The sequence below is a fragment of the Carcharodon carcharias genome, chromosome 9, assembly GCF_017639515.1.
Source record: "Carcharodon carcharias isolate sCarCar2 chromosome 9, sCarCar2.pri, whole genome shotgun sequence".
NCBI lineage: Eukaryota > Metazoa > Chordata > Chondrichthyes > Lamniformes > Lamnidae > Carcharodon > Carcharodon carcharias.
Window position 1 is genome coordinate 20,518,531 of NC_054475.1, and position 16,357 is coordinate 20,534,887.

Genomic DNA, 16,357 nt, shown 5'->3' on the forward strand with positions numbered 1-16,357 from the left:
AACAGCAGCAGGAGAGAGTAAACTGGAAGGAGTGGGGGTGCCTACCCAGATGGATTCAGAACAGGGAACTCATTTCACAGGGAGAGTCATTAAAGAAGTGTGTAATTTTATGGAGATTAAATAGAAATTCCGTATTCCTTACCACCCCCAGAGTCCAGCGATGGTGGACAGGATGAACTGAATTTTAAAAATATCTATAGCCTAAGCAATTCAGGAGACAGGCCACAGTATTGCCCAGCATTCTAATGTGCCTTAGGGCTACACCAAATAAGACTACCAGGTTCGCCCTATTGAACTGATAACAGGAAGGGCCATGCAATTACCTGAAGGAGGTGTAGGGCCACTGAAAGGAAAAGTACAGAACAATGTAAGGGAATTTAGTAGGCAATTACATGAGTTGAGAGAGGAAGTTAGAGACTGACAGATGATTAAGGATATGGAAACAGGCAAATCCAAACAGCAACAACGGACCCCCCCAATTGGGGAATAAGGTGATGGTCAGGGTGAGCTCGGAGCGAAAAGGCATGGACCATACGAGGTAATTATGACAGATGATACATGCACACTTGTAGGTATGAGAACGAGAGCCAATCTTAATGTCTCCACAGATCTACGATCCTGGTTGTGGGCGTATCAGTACTGGCAACAAGGTCAGTGATCATCACTGCTCATCCCGCACCATACGAAGAACTTTGGTACAGCACGGACAGTGCCGAATGCGACACACAACGGGGAATGATAAATGTAACAATAGGAGAACAAGTGCTTTCAAATTGTAGTAAGGGTTTGCTTCAGATCGAGCATGGGAGTCCACCACTACCCAGCTACCTCCCATCTCTACTTTCACAGTCTGAGTAGAGATAATTGAAGCCCCTCAAACCACACCAACTGACCCATCTTGTCCGACTATACATCCAGGACCAGCAAATGGTTTGGCACTGGTTAATCAGAAGTTGTGTATGATTACGTACACCATGAGCTGGTGCCTGTAGTCTTGAATGTATCCGGTGTCATCCTGCCCCAGTGGTGCTCAACCCATACCCAAGCACTGTATACGGCTTTGACACGCCAATTGATGACTGAAGCAGTTCAGTTCAATGGCGAGATGTGATCAGGCTTGGGAGGGAACCACATTAAGCGCAGCCTGATAAATAATGCCGCTACAATATTCAATATAGGGACATCATTGGTTAATCCAAAGCCTGGCTACCATACTCGAAAGTCATGCGGGGACTTTCAATAATTTAATTGAAATAGGGAAAGATATTTCAGACAAAGCCAGCAGAAATGATGTATGCAGCATCTATGGATCTTGGGCACCGGAACAAGCCCGAGAAAATTTAAGACAGATTAAAGAAGGGGTAGTCCCTTTCTGGGTAACTAATGAGCATTTACTGAATCTCTCACGACGCAAGAATCATGACTTGACCGGTTGCCAGCTCAGAGGTTTAACGTGTATATTGAATGTATAGTGAATAGTAATATGCTAATAGGCATTGTATTAGTAATACCAGTCATACCTATGTCAATAACAAAACCCAGGCAAGACGCCCACAGTGACTGCTGGTGCGGGACCCCAACCACGGGGCCCGTTTGAACACCTACAAATGGACTTTATACAAATGCCTAAATGTTTGGGATATAATTATGTTTAATTATAGTATGTTTGTTCTCGCGATGGGTGGAGGTGTATCCCACCCGACGAAATGATGCTATTATTGTTGCAAAATTGTTGTTGCGTGAATACATACCCAGGTTTGGGATACCAGAGATTTTATCAAGTGATAATGGGCCTCATTTTACCGCTAAAATGATAAAGGAACTGTTGAGGGCCTTACAATGCAACCATCACCTTTCCTGCCCATACCACCCCCAGTCTACTGGGGCGGTGGAAAGACAAAATGGTATTCTGAAAAACAAACTAGCTAAATTATGTGAAGAAACCAGTTTGAAATGGCCTGAAGCTCTACCCTTGGCGCTCATGACTTTGCGCTCTCACCCTAACCGTACCACCTCCCTTTCCCCTTATGAAGTTGTAATGGAACGTCCTATGCGCCTCCCAGTGGTCCCACCTTTGTCTGCTAGGGAAATGGACATGCACGCTATGGATGAGGGAATGATTACATACTGTATAGCGCTCACTAATTCTCTCAAGAGCATGCATGTACAGGTAGTAGAAGCTCAGAAAAAAGCCCACCATTGAAGATTGCTATCAATACCAGCCCAGGGATCTAGTCCTGCTAAAGACCTTCAGGAGAAAGAACTGTTTGGAACCTCGATGGGAGGGGCCTTTCCAAGTCCTGCTCACCACCCATATGGCCGTGAAGGTTGATTGTCCCTTGTGGATCCATGCATCGCACGTCAAGCAGACGCTGACCTCGGATGGAACTGCTTGTGCAAGAACTTTAAATGAGCCGTCAGAATGCTGACTCCGATTTGGATCCTGTCCTGCGTGGTCCTTGTGGGGGCATGGACTACCAATTCTGCAGTTCAACGAATGCAGGCTGCAGCCCCGCAAGTTATTTGAATTAAATGTTGGATTTATACTCATTTTCCTGTTAACCCCTCCTCCTCAGAGATGCTTTTTCTGGCTTTCCCCTCAGATTCTGCATGGTCCCTAGGTAATACAGGGGCCCTCATTCAGCAAATGCCCATTTGGAGACTGGAGCCCACCTTTGTGGATATTAAGGGGGAGGCCTGGCTATGCCTCAGGAGAAGTTATGCCAAGGATAGCACTCGGGTGGGCAAGCTGCCATTGGGTTCCTGTGCCTACCTTGCTGGTGGCAAGCCAGTTATCTATTCCCTCCCTCTCCTCATATATCAGGATTCCACTGAGGATGAAGCCCGGTGGCTAGGATACATAGAACTTGGCTAAGGGTGGTGGGTTGTCCTTCTAGGACAAAAGGTGGGGGAAGTGTGATGGCTAGACAAATAGGGAGCCCACTTAGTACTGAAAGGGTTAATGGAGAAATTGAATTAAATGCTTAGGCCTAAGAGAAAAATACTGCAATCTTGAAGAACAATATCATCTTGTCTGACTACTGTAGGATGAGCCCTAAGACATTCCATGTTGTTCTTTCTCAGGCCAAATGTAATTAAAGTTGTGATAAGCATTTGCATAACCTGTTGTGATGGGAATGGAATTTTACTAAAACATGGATTGGTCAGTTAACGTATGCAAATAAGTGGATTGAGATGTGCAAAATTTACTTATTGGTTGTAAAATGCTTTTAAGCAAGTGTTTATGTATTCTGCTTTGAGACCGTACAATAGCTCTTGTTGTATTGCTCTCCCTTGTGCACAAGTAATAAATGGGGTTTCTACGTACGAAATGATGCCTCGGTGTGATTAATCTCCGACAGCTATGCCATTGGACATGGTAAGCTGGCTCCAAGATGTGAAAGTCAAAGATATCATCGATTTCCCCGTGACTGCAACAAAATGAGAAGCTTTGAGATTTCTGGGCATGAGTGGGTTTTACCAGAAATTTATACCAAATTTTAGCAGTGTGGTTGCTCGATTGACTGAACTATTAAGAAAGAACAATAAGCTTCAGTGGACACGGAGTGTCAGAAGGCATTTGACAGTTTGAAAACTGTATTGACTATGACACCAGTTTTGGCAGTATCCAATTATGCCGAGAAATTTAAGTTGGCCCTTGACGCAAGCGATATAGGCATTGGGGCCGTACTGTTGCAAGAAGATGAAACTGAAATTGAGAAACCAATAGAGTATTTTTCAAGGAAGTTGAAGATACAACAGAGAAGATATTCAACGATTGAAAAGGAGACTCTGGGTCTAGTATTAGCATTGCAGCATTTCAAGATTTATGTTGCAAACAATTTGTCAGAAACAATTGTTTATACAGACCACAATCCTTTATAGTTTCCGGGCAAATTTCAACACCGAAGTGCAAGGCTATTCAGATGGAGTCTATGACTGCAACCGTTTAATCTACAGGTTATGCATGTGGCTGGACAAGAAAATCTAATTGTGCATGCATTATCAAGAGTTTAAAGCTTAAAGGGAAAATTAAACATTTAAAACCTAGACACTGGACAGAAATAATTTCTGTTGATACCAAGAGTTGCACATATATTATGTTAATGCATGCATCTGGTAATGTATTGGTGTGAGTATATTGATAAGTGTAGGAAATAGTGTAAGATGGATTAAGAGAATTCTTAAATTATGATGGTTCATTTTCTCTTAAGGGGGGAGGGAGTGTCATGAAAGTATAATAGTTCTTATATTATTGTGATTTATTGTAAAAGTAGATTAATAGCAGGGTTTGGATAGTTTCTCTGTGTGTGTGAGGGGGAGGATTTGTTTGAGTTGGACACAGCTGGTCTAGTGGCTTTGAATCATCAAAAGAAGCTAGGTTTGAAATGCTAAATACGTAAACATGGCTGAAGTTGCGAAATGTGAGGTGAGGAGAATTTGCATTTTCAGATAAATCAGGGTAGTTTGAATTTCAAAGAGATGGTAGGATGTTACACCTAGACAGAGAAGCTGGAACAAAGAACAAAGAAAAGTACAGCACAGGAACAGGCCTTTCGGCCCTCCAAGCCTGCGCCTATCATATTGCCCGTCAACTAAAACATTTTGCACTTCCGGAGTCCATATCCCTCTATTCCCATCCTATTCATGTATTTGTCAAGCTGCCTCTGAAATACCACTATCGTACCTGCTTCCACCACCTCCTCTGGCAGCGAATTCCAGACACTCACTACCCTCTGCGTAAAAAACTTGCCCCGCACATCTCCTCTATAGTTTTCTCTTCTCACCTTAAATCTATGTCCCCTAGTAATTGACTCTTCCACCCTGGGAAAAAGCTCCTATCTACTCTGCCCATGCTATTCATAATTTTGTAAACTTCTATCAAGTCGCCCCTCAATCTCCGTCACTCTAGTGAGAACAGTAAGGCCAAGCAGTCTGTTTATTTTTCCCACATATTGACAATATTAGCACCATGAATAGATTTATATGAGAAAAATAAAGTTTCAAAGACATATCAGAATAGTGAAATTTACATTGAAAATGGAGAAACGTACAAAGCAGAGTGAGGCTATGTGTTAGGGAAGGCATTATAAAATCTACCAGAAGTGTAAAAAGCCTACAGTATTTGTGCATTAAGCTGCAGAAACCGAAGCTGGGAAAACCGATTTTGAATTCTACTGTCCAGAGTATTATGTTAACTGGCTGGAATCTATTTAAAATCTATTTTTTTGTTTACTGTTGTTTTAACGGGGGTATAACTGGAAGCCAGATTAATCAGGGATTTTAAGAGTTATTATAGAAGTAATTTGTAGACCTATGTATGTGCTTGAAATTTTTTTTTGTTAATAAATGTTTAATTTAGTTTGCTAAAAAATCTTTAAAGTCTTGGTGGACTTGCTACTACTGAATTCAGTGCATGTATCTCAAAATAACTACAAATTACAAAATCGTTGTGACCGTGTGATCAAGTTTCCCTCGTGGATTTGGTCGGCCTGGCCACATCATCTGTCGCTTCATAACAGTCATATGCCACCTTTTCAATGGATAGCCCTCGTCACCCAGCAGCTATCCTTCCAGTTGAGCAGGAGCACTGAAAAGCCTCGGCATCTGCGAGTGTTTCGGGATATAAGCGTCATGGGAACTGCCAGGGTACCTTGCACAGACCTGCAGAATCTGCGTCTTGTGGTCACATACTATCTGGACCTTCATCGAGTGGAATCCCTTCTTGTTGACGAAGGCACCTGGCACTTGATGGCGACATTTGTGCAGTTGATTGCACCCTGGATGCAGGGGAACCCAGCAATCGCTGCAACCTCTGGCTCGCTCAGCTTGGCTGGCCTCGTCCATACAGAAATGAATAAATGTCATTACCTGCCTGAACAGAGCTTCTGTCACTAACCTGACACAACTGTGGACAGCTGATTGGAACACTCCACAAAGATCTCTCACTGTACCCTGGAAATAGCTGGAGGCTGAGAGGTTGAGGGCCACTTTGACCTTCAGAGCCACTGGCATGGGGTTTCCACCCACACAGTTGGAGCTAATTTCAGGCCTAATCATATGACAAATGGAGGTCACATTCCCTGGAGAGGAGGAACCTCCTTCGGCCTTGTATCTCGGACATATTGGGGTAGCTGCATCGTTGCCTAGAAACCCTGGCAGCAGGATAATGGCGTATTCTGCGACCCCTTCCACCTTGGACTATGTGTTGGCCCTGTGCCCCATGTCCCAGCGCCTCTCCTCCCACAGGTTGTTCCCCTGGAATCTGCATTGTGTCACCTGACCTACTCTTCCTTCTGCCCCTCCCTTCCTCCTCAGAGGAGGTGCCTTCAGCAGAGACCACAATCCCCATTACCAGGGTAAGGGAAGGCTGACCGAAACCTGGAAGGGTCCACACGGTCAAAATCTTCCAGAGGCCTTGGAGACACCAATGAGTCCTGAAATGGAGCCTAGAAATGCTGGTAATGAAGCTCAGAACAGAGTTGAAGCTGTCAAGTTCAGATAAGCAACCAGCAGCAAACTATCTCCTAAACTCCTCACTACTCAACACTGAAAATGCTGCTGACCCTTTTTATCCCGCCCTTGGATGAGCTTTTGCAAAATGTGGGCTGCCCGTCTGCCTGTTTTGCCTGTGCAACGAGTGCGAAATCGCACGGGCAATGTAAAATTGGGATCAATTGCCTTCTTAATGGCCATAATTGGCCTTTTAGTTGATAATCTTTTAAATGAAAACCAAATCAACAAAATTGGGATAAATCAGGCACAGCCCCTAATTCAGGTCAGCTGTAAAACCAAGGACAAGGTTTAAAGGAAACTTACAAACTTTAAATCAAAACGTGATTAAAGGGGTCAACAAAACACCCTAGTCCCCGCGGTGCCCACCGAGCACGGAAGGCCTCGAGAGTGCCAGCAGACACCGCGTGCTCCTTCTCCAGGGACATCCGGCAGCGAACGTAGCCACGGAAGAGGGACAAACAATCGGGCGGGACTCCCCCGTCGATCGCCCGCTGCCTGGACCTGTTAATGGCCAACTTGGCCAGGCCCAGGAGCAGGTTCACGAGGAGGTCCTCCTCCTTTCCGACCCCCTTCCGCACCGGGTGCCCATAGATCAGGAGCGTGGGGCTGAAGTGCAAACAAAACATCAATAAAAGGTTTTTCAAATAACTAAAAAGGGAGTGCAGTCTACAACACCCTATGTATACATGGTCCACGGACTCCACAAGACCGCAAAAAGGGCACGTGTCCTGAGAGTCCGTGAACCTATGCATCCTCTTATTATAAGGGACTGCTGCATGCAACACCCTCCAACCCAGGTCCCCGATAGAAAGGGGGAGGACACCTCCGTAGAGGGCCTCCCATCGGGGGCCTCCGCCGCCGGACGGCAACAAGGCACGCCAGGGCGTGTCCGGTCGACGGACAAGGGTGTGAAAATGGAAGGTGTGCAGCAGCAGTCCGTACAAAAAGCCCCTCTTTGCTGTGCCAAAAGGCACACAGGGCATGTCCCCGAGGCGGCTCATATTGCGGGGCACCAGCACCCGAGGGAGGGTTCGGGGCTTGGGGCCAATGTGGAATTCTGTCCGAACAGGGGAACGCTCAGACGGAAGACCACCGCGCACCTGGGCCACCTCAAATGGGCATGGCTCTGACACCCGCGCACGCCTGCCGAGCTGAAGATGGCGCACCTGCAGGATAGCGTTGGGACATTCGACCAATGTCTTCTCCCGCTATTTTACGCTCAATCAGGTAAGACATGCGCCTGCCTGCAAGACATAAAATTCTTCCCCAGGTCTCTTGCATTTCCATTGAGGAGCTGGATTGGATAGCGGTAATCATTGCAAACACAATTATCTTACCCATGATTCCTGTAACAACAACTCCCTGCATAGACTGCAGATTTAAATTGTAGATTTACCCCAATATTTTATTTCCCCATAGGAATTGAAAAACGCCTTTATAAAAGAAGCAAAAAAAACAGGAAAAGACAGACTACTGCTTACAGCTGCTGTGGCTGCTGGTAGAGAGAACATTGATGCTAGTTATGAAATATCTAAAATCTCTAAGTAAGTGTAATTTAGTTTTAAGTATAGACCTTGTTTGTGCTGTGTATTTACCCAGGATTAGTTCAATCAATCCTCTACTGCTGAAAAATTGCGTTCTATTTTAGTGCCCAAAAGGAGGTTGAATTTCAATCATGCATGAGTACAGTTTTGATCCTTTTCAATGAGCAACTTAGGTGATGAACTGAGTTCAAAAAACAGTAAAGGACATCAAAAAAGTTGAAATCCACCGCTGTAACATAAATCAAGACTACCTAATGCAAATCTTGACTTTAAATAAAATGTATACAGGAAAAGGAGAGGAAAACTAAGGCTTTTTCCTCCTTTTCACTGAGGCTACTGCCAGAGTTACGGTGGGACACTAGTGTAATCCCTGCTGAATTTCAGCTCCCATTAGTTTATATAATGCTTAGAAGGATCTTAATATTCTTGATACATTTATTTCAGTTGCAGGTACTAGTGCACTAGTTTTAATTCTGCAGTTTAGTGTGATCTTATTAGGGAGTGTGGAAAATGGGGTTATTGTGCTGGTTTATATTTTGGATTCTAATTTACTGTCTTGAGCTGAGTTCATGTTATGCTCTCTAAAAGCAAAATTAATTTATTTTACAACAGCTAGTGGAAATGATTAGGAATGCTTTATACCTTAATTGTATTGGACATTATGCTACATTAATGTATGTTGTTGTTTATAGTCCTGATCTATTCATATTACAAGTGATTAGGATTTAATTTACTGCATTTTCATTTCTTTAGACATTTGGATTTTGTCAGTGTGATGACATATGATTTCCATGGTGACTGGGACCCTTTCACTGGACACAACAGCCCTTTATATCGTGGCAATACTGATCAGGGTGTTTTTTTGGATTTTAATATTGTACGTTTACATATTCCCCCATTCACATTGTGCTGGTATATGACAATAGCAATTGCCACATTCTAACGTTTTAAATTTTGAAACATTTTCTGAAAAGAGGTTTGAAAATGTGCTTAATCTTTCTTGAACATAATGTTTTTGGCCTGATTGTTCCTGTTGCAGGATTTTGCTGTTAAATACTGGAGAGATAATGGTGCACCATCAAATAAGCTGCTAATTGGAATTCCAACATATGGACGCACCTTCAAACTGAGCACTTCAAATTCAGATGTTGGTGCTCCAGCATCTGGTCCTGGACCACAAGGCAAATATACGAGGACGGCTGGCATCTTGGCTAATTATGAGGTGGTAAAACTTGAGTAGCTTTATTTTTATTTGAACAAATTTAAATAAAAACAAAGTGTTAATTATACAATATTCAACATTTCATACATGTGCATGCCTGTCGCCAAAGTTGTGATATAAATCCCTCATCTCATTTTAAGTATGCTAAAGGGTTGCCCTGAGAGCATGATCTGTAGCCTGTTTGGCTAGGAATTTGCAAATTCAACGATGGAGCAGCTTGTAACGGGCTGCAGCTCAGCATAATAGACAAAATTGTACATAGTGGCACAGAGTTGCCTAACTGTTCACAATGCCATAGCATGGTCATGTGAGGCACACTATTCCCTTTGATGCTCAAGCATGAAGTTCTTGTTTTTGCTTCAAAGGAGGGCGGGCCAATTTGAGGCTGAAGACTCTACTCCAGCATAAGTATAAATGTAAGCTTAAAAGAAGGTTGTTGTTGACTCAGTAACACCATCCAGATCCCATATATTAAGCTGAAAATGAAGAAGTCTGTTAGTATCAGAATGACCTCAAACTAAACTATTCCTACATTTTGCTAATATTTCCTGTGGTGTCTGTCAACCATGGCAGCGAGCCTAAATTTGTAATTCCCATATTATTTCAAGCTTTGTGATCACCGTTTGCATTTATGCTTTTGGAGTTATTGATAGTGATGGTAGAGGGTCCAACATTCTTTCCATCACATGGCTGACCAGGAATATCTCCCAGCCTTACCACCCACCATTGGCACACTTGGAATGATTTGCAGGTTGCTACTCAACCTGTTTGGCCACACTATGAACTTTGGTCATGAAGTCCTGGGTAGGACTCAAAATCAGAGCTCCTGACTCAAAAGCAGGGATGCTGTCCATTGTGCCCCAAGACTTTTTTGCAAGCATACTGGCTGGCAGTTCACTGTTATCCATTCACTATAGACAGCCTGATATGACAGATAGATCCTGGAATGATTGAAACAATGTGCTGTATGAATGCCTTATGCTGTGTCAACCTCCATTTATAAGGAAAGGGCCTACTCTGATGCAGCGGTCTCAACTAATGATCCAGAAACATGGGCCTGAATTTTTTGGATGGCGGGGTCCCACTTCCCGCCATCCAAAGAGTGGGCAGGGAACACATCCCTGGCAACTCCGAGTGCCCCACAGCCATTTCACATCCCTCAGGAGGAAGTCCAGCCTTAGAGAGCTGCTGGCCAATCTGATTGGCTGGAAGCTCTCTGGTCCCTGCCGCAACAGGAGCTGCAATGGATAGAAGAGGAAGTGCATAAATACACCTAAGGCCAAGGGTGGAATTTTCCATGGTGAACGTGAGCAGACAATATGGCGGGAAGGCCAAAAATCGGTTTCATGCCATCGTGAAACCAGTTTGCAATAGTCCGCTCTGCCCGTCAATGGCAGGTCACATTTCCTGCCGCTGCACATTGGGAATTTCATTTTCATACATTTGCATATCATTATAAGCCCTGTCGCCGGAATCATCCCCCCACACCAGCAGAAAAACACGCCGCTACAGAACACATTTTGACAAGTGTGACCTGCAGAAGTCAAGGCTTACCATTAGGGCCTTGCTCACATCACGGACATCCAAGGAGCAGAAGATGCTGGAGCCCTACAGCCACTGGACCCTGGAGGAATGTGCATCACATGCTGGATGGATTCTGATGGACATGGCTCCACCGCAAAGCAGCTCACAGAAGTTGGAAGGTCACCATTGAGAGTCTGCTTTGGGACATCAGTATCTTTGCCATGGTCTGCTATGGACGATCGTCGGGGGGGTGGAGAGGAAGGTACAGCTGTGAATGGGAGAGGAAGGTGTACTGGAGTGGTGGGAGACGAAGGTCTAGGTTTGACTGGGAGAGGAAGGTGTACCAGGGGCAGGGGGTGAGGTTGGGAGAAGGAGGAACGATGGTGTCGGGGGAGCTGGGTGAGGTTGGCAGTGGGGAGAGGGAATAAGGGGATCAGGAGGGTGTAACAGGAGACTGCAGCAACTGGGGAGGTAGTTGTAAGGGGGAGGAAGGTGTAATGGAGTTCAGAGGAGTGAAGGAGTTCAGAGAGGGGAAAGACTTCGGGTGGAGGAAGGAGTTCGGAGGGGGGCAAGACTTTGGGGAGGAGTTAATACAAAGGAGGGAAGGAGTCCAGAGGGAGGAAGGAGTCCAAAGGGGGCAAGGAGTCCAGGGGGAGGAAGTCTTTGTAGTGGGAAAGGAGTCCAAGGAGAGAAAAGGAACAAGGTAGAGGGTGATGTCCAGGTGAATGTGCAAAGGAGGGATCTGTGGAGTCGATGATTGCCTCCTGGGGAGAGAAATGAAGGTGGGCGTGGCATGATGAAATGTTGAGAATGAGAGAGGGCAGAGTGAGCCAGTAGGGTGGGAGGGTGAGGGTGCGATGGTAGCAGTAGAAGGGCGGCGAGGGTGGTTGGTAGGGACTGGGAGGCAGAGACTGGGGGTGAGGAGGAGGAAGTCAGAGAGGTCAATGTGGATGGGGGTGGGATTCTCGGGAAGATATGGAACATGCACATTCATGTGGATATCCCGGAAAGTAAAGGGTTCTGGCTGGTAGGTGACGATGGGGAGGTGGAAGGTAATGTCAGGGGATCAACAGTGATGGGGGAAAGGACATGGGTGACTCGGGAGGGGAAAGGATAGGGGAGCTGAAAACATACTTCACCAGTACCATGCTTCTAAAGTTGAAAGTGAAAGGAGCCTTGTGTTTGGTGGGAACAGGTGCTGAATGAGAGTGCGATCAGTGGGTGGGCAGAGATGCAAATCAGCTCAGATGGATAACTGAAAGAGAAATCCATTGAAAATGCTCAAGACACTGAGATGAGTGTGATGGAGGAAGGATCCGCATACATGGGAGAGTGTTTGCACGAAGCTCCAAAAAGCCCTGCCACACACAATCTTCTCCCTCCTGAATCACTCGTGGGCTGGCTGCACGTAGCTGAACTGCTAGTGAGCTGGGATGCAAGGGGAGGACTCGCGAAGCCCGTAAATTAAGCTGAAAGACACTATGACACATTATTCAGTGAAAGTGAATATATTTTCAGATTATATAGTGACAAAATATGCTCACCCATGCAACCACTTTGTGATTAGAAATTCTTAACTTTTCTAGGCCTACCACTTCTAGGTGCTGCCCTGTGAGCAGATCCATGGACGGGATGAGGATGCTAGCTCAAGGGGATATGAGTCTGATGGAGTTGTGAGGGTCTGTGTGAGAGTTAGTGGTGTTGTTCCTTGAAGTGTGAGATCCCTGCGGATGTGTGATGGGTTTGAGTTGAGAGTGATAAGAAGAGTGACTTACCCTGGTGGAGCGGATGAGACCATTCATCCTTTCAGCACTAGGTAGCTGTCCTCTTTTGCAGGCATTGGCACTGACCAACGCTGCCACCGCCTCCCATGCAGGATTAATGACCTTGCTTGCTGGCCTTCGCCCAGAACATGGTAGAGGGTCTCCACTGCATCCATTGGGCACTCGAGGGCAGCATCGCTAAATCTGGGGGCAACATGTTGTTTCCTTCCTTTGGCAGCCATCAGTTCACAGCAGTTTCCTATCCCTTGAAGAGAGCTAGCTCTTTGCTGAGGTGGCCTTTAAGTATGGCTCCTGGTTTACTGAAGGCCTGGTGTGATGGTGGAGCGGGTGAATCAGAGGATACCCCACCAGCAACCCAGCGTGTTTCCCAAGAATGCATGATTAATGGGGCAGGATTGGGATGATACAACATGAAAAGCCACCATTCCCACCCACTACCACACTTAGTGCAAATCTGGGACAATTCTGTCCTACCCTGCACCAGAAGCCCTGGTAAGTTTAAAGTGTCCCAGGGTGGGGAGGAAAGGGAAGGCCTTGGAGAGCATTGGGGTCTCGGGGGAGATGTCGGAGGGAGGTGTGGAGGGAAGTCCAGAGGCCACCAGACCTTAAGGGAGGCACCTGACTTCAGACGGGGGCTTCTGATGGAGATTCCCACCCTCCTTTCTCACCCGAGATCTAAGTCAGTTGTTTTTTGGGCTTCCCTCACACAAGGTTAATTCCTCTGCCTGCTTTAAAATCTAGGCTGGCCAGAAACAGCCTATTTGGCCACTTAACGGCCTCAGTTAGGGCAAGAAAAGGCTTCCCGTCCAAGGCCTTGCCCACCCCAGCGTACAATTGCTGCATCTTTGGGGTAAGTGGGAGCCCAGAGGGAATCCTGTCCTTTCAGTTTCACGATCCCGCACCCACCACCCCCCCACTTCCACCCCCCGCCTAAAAACCCACCGGTGGTGGAGCATAAAATTCAGGCCATGAGTTCAAATCCCAGCAAAACAGGTGAGAAATTTATATTGAGTTAATTAAATAAATATGGAATAAAAAGCTAGTATCAGTACTGGTGACCATGAACCTACCAAATTGTTGTAAAAATCTATCTTTGGGGAAGAAAATCTGTCATCCCTACCTGGTCTATATGAGACTCCAGACCCACAGCAGTGTGGCTGACTCTACTGGGCTAGCAAGCCACTCAGTTTTATAAAACCACTACAAGCAACAAAAATAAGAATTGACCAGTATTGATAAGACACCGGACACAAGGGTACACCCAGCCCAGTCAACCCTGCCAAGCCCTCCCAACATCTGGGGGCATGCCAAAATTAGGAGAGCTAAGGCTAGTTAAGCAGCAACCTGTCACAATCATATTCAGAATCATACCTTTCTGCCAATGTCCCAGATTCCTCCATCACTATCCATGGGCATGTCCTGTCTCACCAGCAGGATAGAGGCAGCACAGGTGATGGCACAGTGGTATGCTATCAATGGTCAGAAGGCAATGGCTCTGACAGTTCTCCACATTGATCCTAGATTCCATGGAGTGTCACGGCATCAGATCAAACATGGACAAGGAAATTTCCTGCTACTTGGCATCAAGGGAATTTAAACAGGCTAAGTGAATGGGCAAGAACATGGCTCATGGAATATATTGTGAATAAGTGTGAAGTTGTCCACTTTGGTGGAAAAAAATAGAAAGGCAGAGTATTTCTTAAATGTTGAGAATTTGGGAAATGTTGATGCCCAAAAGGACTTGGGTGTCCTTATTCATGATTCACTAAAAGCTAGCATGCAGGTACAAGCAATTGGGAAGGTGAATGTTACGTTGGCCTTCATCGCAAGGGAATTTGAGTACAGGAATAAAGATGTGTTACAGACAGGAGGGGGTCTCAGTTCAAACAGCACCAATTTTCTCTTCTCACCTGTCCATAAAGGTGTTTTGAATTAGTTTGTTTTAAAGAATAAATGGTGGCGTATTTTTCCAACCCCTTGGTTTTTGTGTGATCCAATTTTACTAATATTCTGTAGCAAACTCGAGTTAGGATTAACTCAGAAGGTTAGCTTATTTCACACATTCAAAACACACAAAAAGGAATGTTAACAACATCCCCTCCATATTCACACAGTAAAGGGAGAGATAGAGAAAAACAGGTTTCCAGTACAAAGACCACAGAGAAACTGAATATTGATTCGCATGAGTTTCAGAGTTCCAAAGTCAGAGTCCAATGAGGAGTTCTTTCACGTAGGTATTTAGAGTTCAGCAGGCTGGAGACCGGTGTTGTAAGATTTGCTTTTCAGAGGGTGTTGTTGCAAGATGAAGGAGGCACGCAGAGATTGAATTGGTTCTGTAGACGATGGTACAAAATCTTCCAGTAAAGTAAGATTAGATGGGCCAGTTATCCTACCTGGACAGAGCCAGCTTCTTTGTGGCTTGCCAGTCAGATGGTAAAACAACAAACTGGGTGTGCAACCCAGAAATGTAATATTAAATTATTCCAAGGGCCAGAGTTTTGAGGATGTAACCACCCTCCTCCACAATGATTTCAAAAAGGATGTTTATCCAGTGTCTGGAATTGGCTTTGTTTTCAAGGCTGATAATGTCTCAGTCATTATGGATTGAAAGGGATGCCATTTATGTTGAGGGCCTGGCATTAGGGAAGCCATTGTCTCAGTAGACCCACTGACTCCGCTAGCAAGGTCGGCTTATCAAATGCAAATGGAATTCCTGTAGTTGCCTTTGAAATTGGTCTGAACAGTCCCAGATTGTCTGTTGGTAGCTCCCTAGGCATAACGAGGTATGAAATTCCAGACTGAGAAGAGATCTCTTTTGTTCTGGAGAAAAAGTCCAGTTTAAAAATAAAAAATAGCAATAAGGATAAAGTTTTTAAATATATACAGTAGTGGGTTTATTTTCTTTGTTGGAGGAACCCAACAGATGTCCTTCTACAATTATATAGAGCATTAGTGAGACCGCACCTGGAGTAGTGTATACAGTTTTGGTCTCCTTATCTAAGGAACGATTTACTTGCCATAAAGGAAATGCAATGGAGGTTCACCAGACTAATCCCTGAGATGACGGGATTGCTTTATGGGGAGAGATTAAGGAAATTGTGCCTGTATTCGCTGAAGTTTTGAAGAATGAGGTGATTAGGGTATACGTAGATCGGGTGTTTCCCCTGGCTGGTGAATCTAGAACCAGGGGATGCAGTCTCAGAATAAGGAGCAAGTCATTTAAGACTGAGATGAGGAGGTATTTCTTTCATTCAGATGGTGGTGAATCTTTGGAATTCTCTACCCGCAGAAGGCTGTGAAAGCTCAATCATTAAGCATGTTCAAAACAGAAATCAATAGATTTCTGAATACAAATAACATCAAGGGATATGGGGACAGTGATGAAAAATAGTGTAAAGATAGATGATCAGCCATGATCTGTTTGAGTGGTGGAGTAGGCTCGATGGGTTGAATGGCCTACTCCACCACGTGGTGTCCAATTCTAATCTGGCCAATTGCTCTACTATCAGTCTCTTTTCAATCATTAGCAAAGTGATGGAACGTGTCATTGGTAATGCGATCAAGTGACACTTCCTCACAAACAACCTGCTGTCCAGTGCTTATTTTGGGTTCTGACAGGATCACTCAGCTCCATGCAGACCTCATTACAGCCTTGGTCCAGACAAGAGGAGCCCTAGTAAAACTGAAGTCAAGTGAAATCGGGGAAAACTCTCCATTGGATGGATCCAGGCTGAGCATAATGGAAGATGGTTGTGGTTTTTGGAGAC

General features: G+C 45.1%; 1 protein-coding gene across 1 annotated transcript in view; it reads left to right on the forward strand.

The window, feature by feature from the left end:
- The window catches only part of LOC121282384 (acidic mammalian chitinase-like), a 118,899-nt gene that overhangs the window by 42,110 nt on the left and 60,432 nt on the right, over positions 1-16,357 (forward strand). The window contains exons 5-7 of the mRNA XM_041196103.1: positions 7,936-8,060; positions 8,814-8,937; positions 9,100-9,282. Coding sequence (XP_041052037.1) covers positions 7,936-8,060; positions 8,814-8,937; positions 9,100-9,282 — 432 coding nt within the window. The remainder of the gene's footprint in view (positions 1-7,935; positions 8,061-8,813; positions 8,938-9,099; positions 9,283-16,357) is intronic.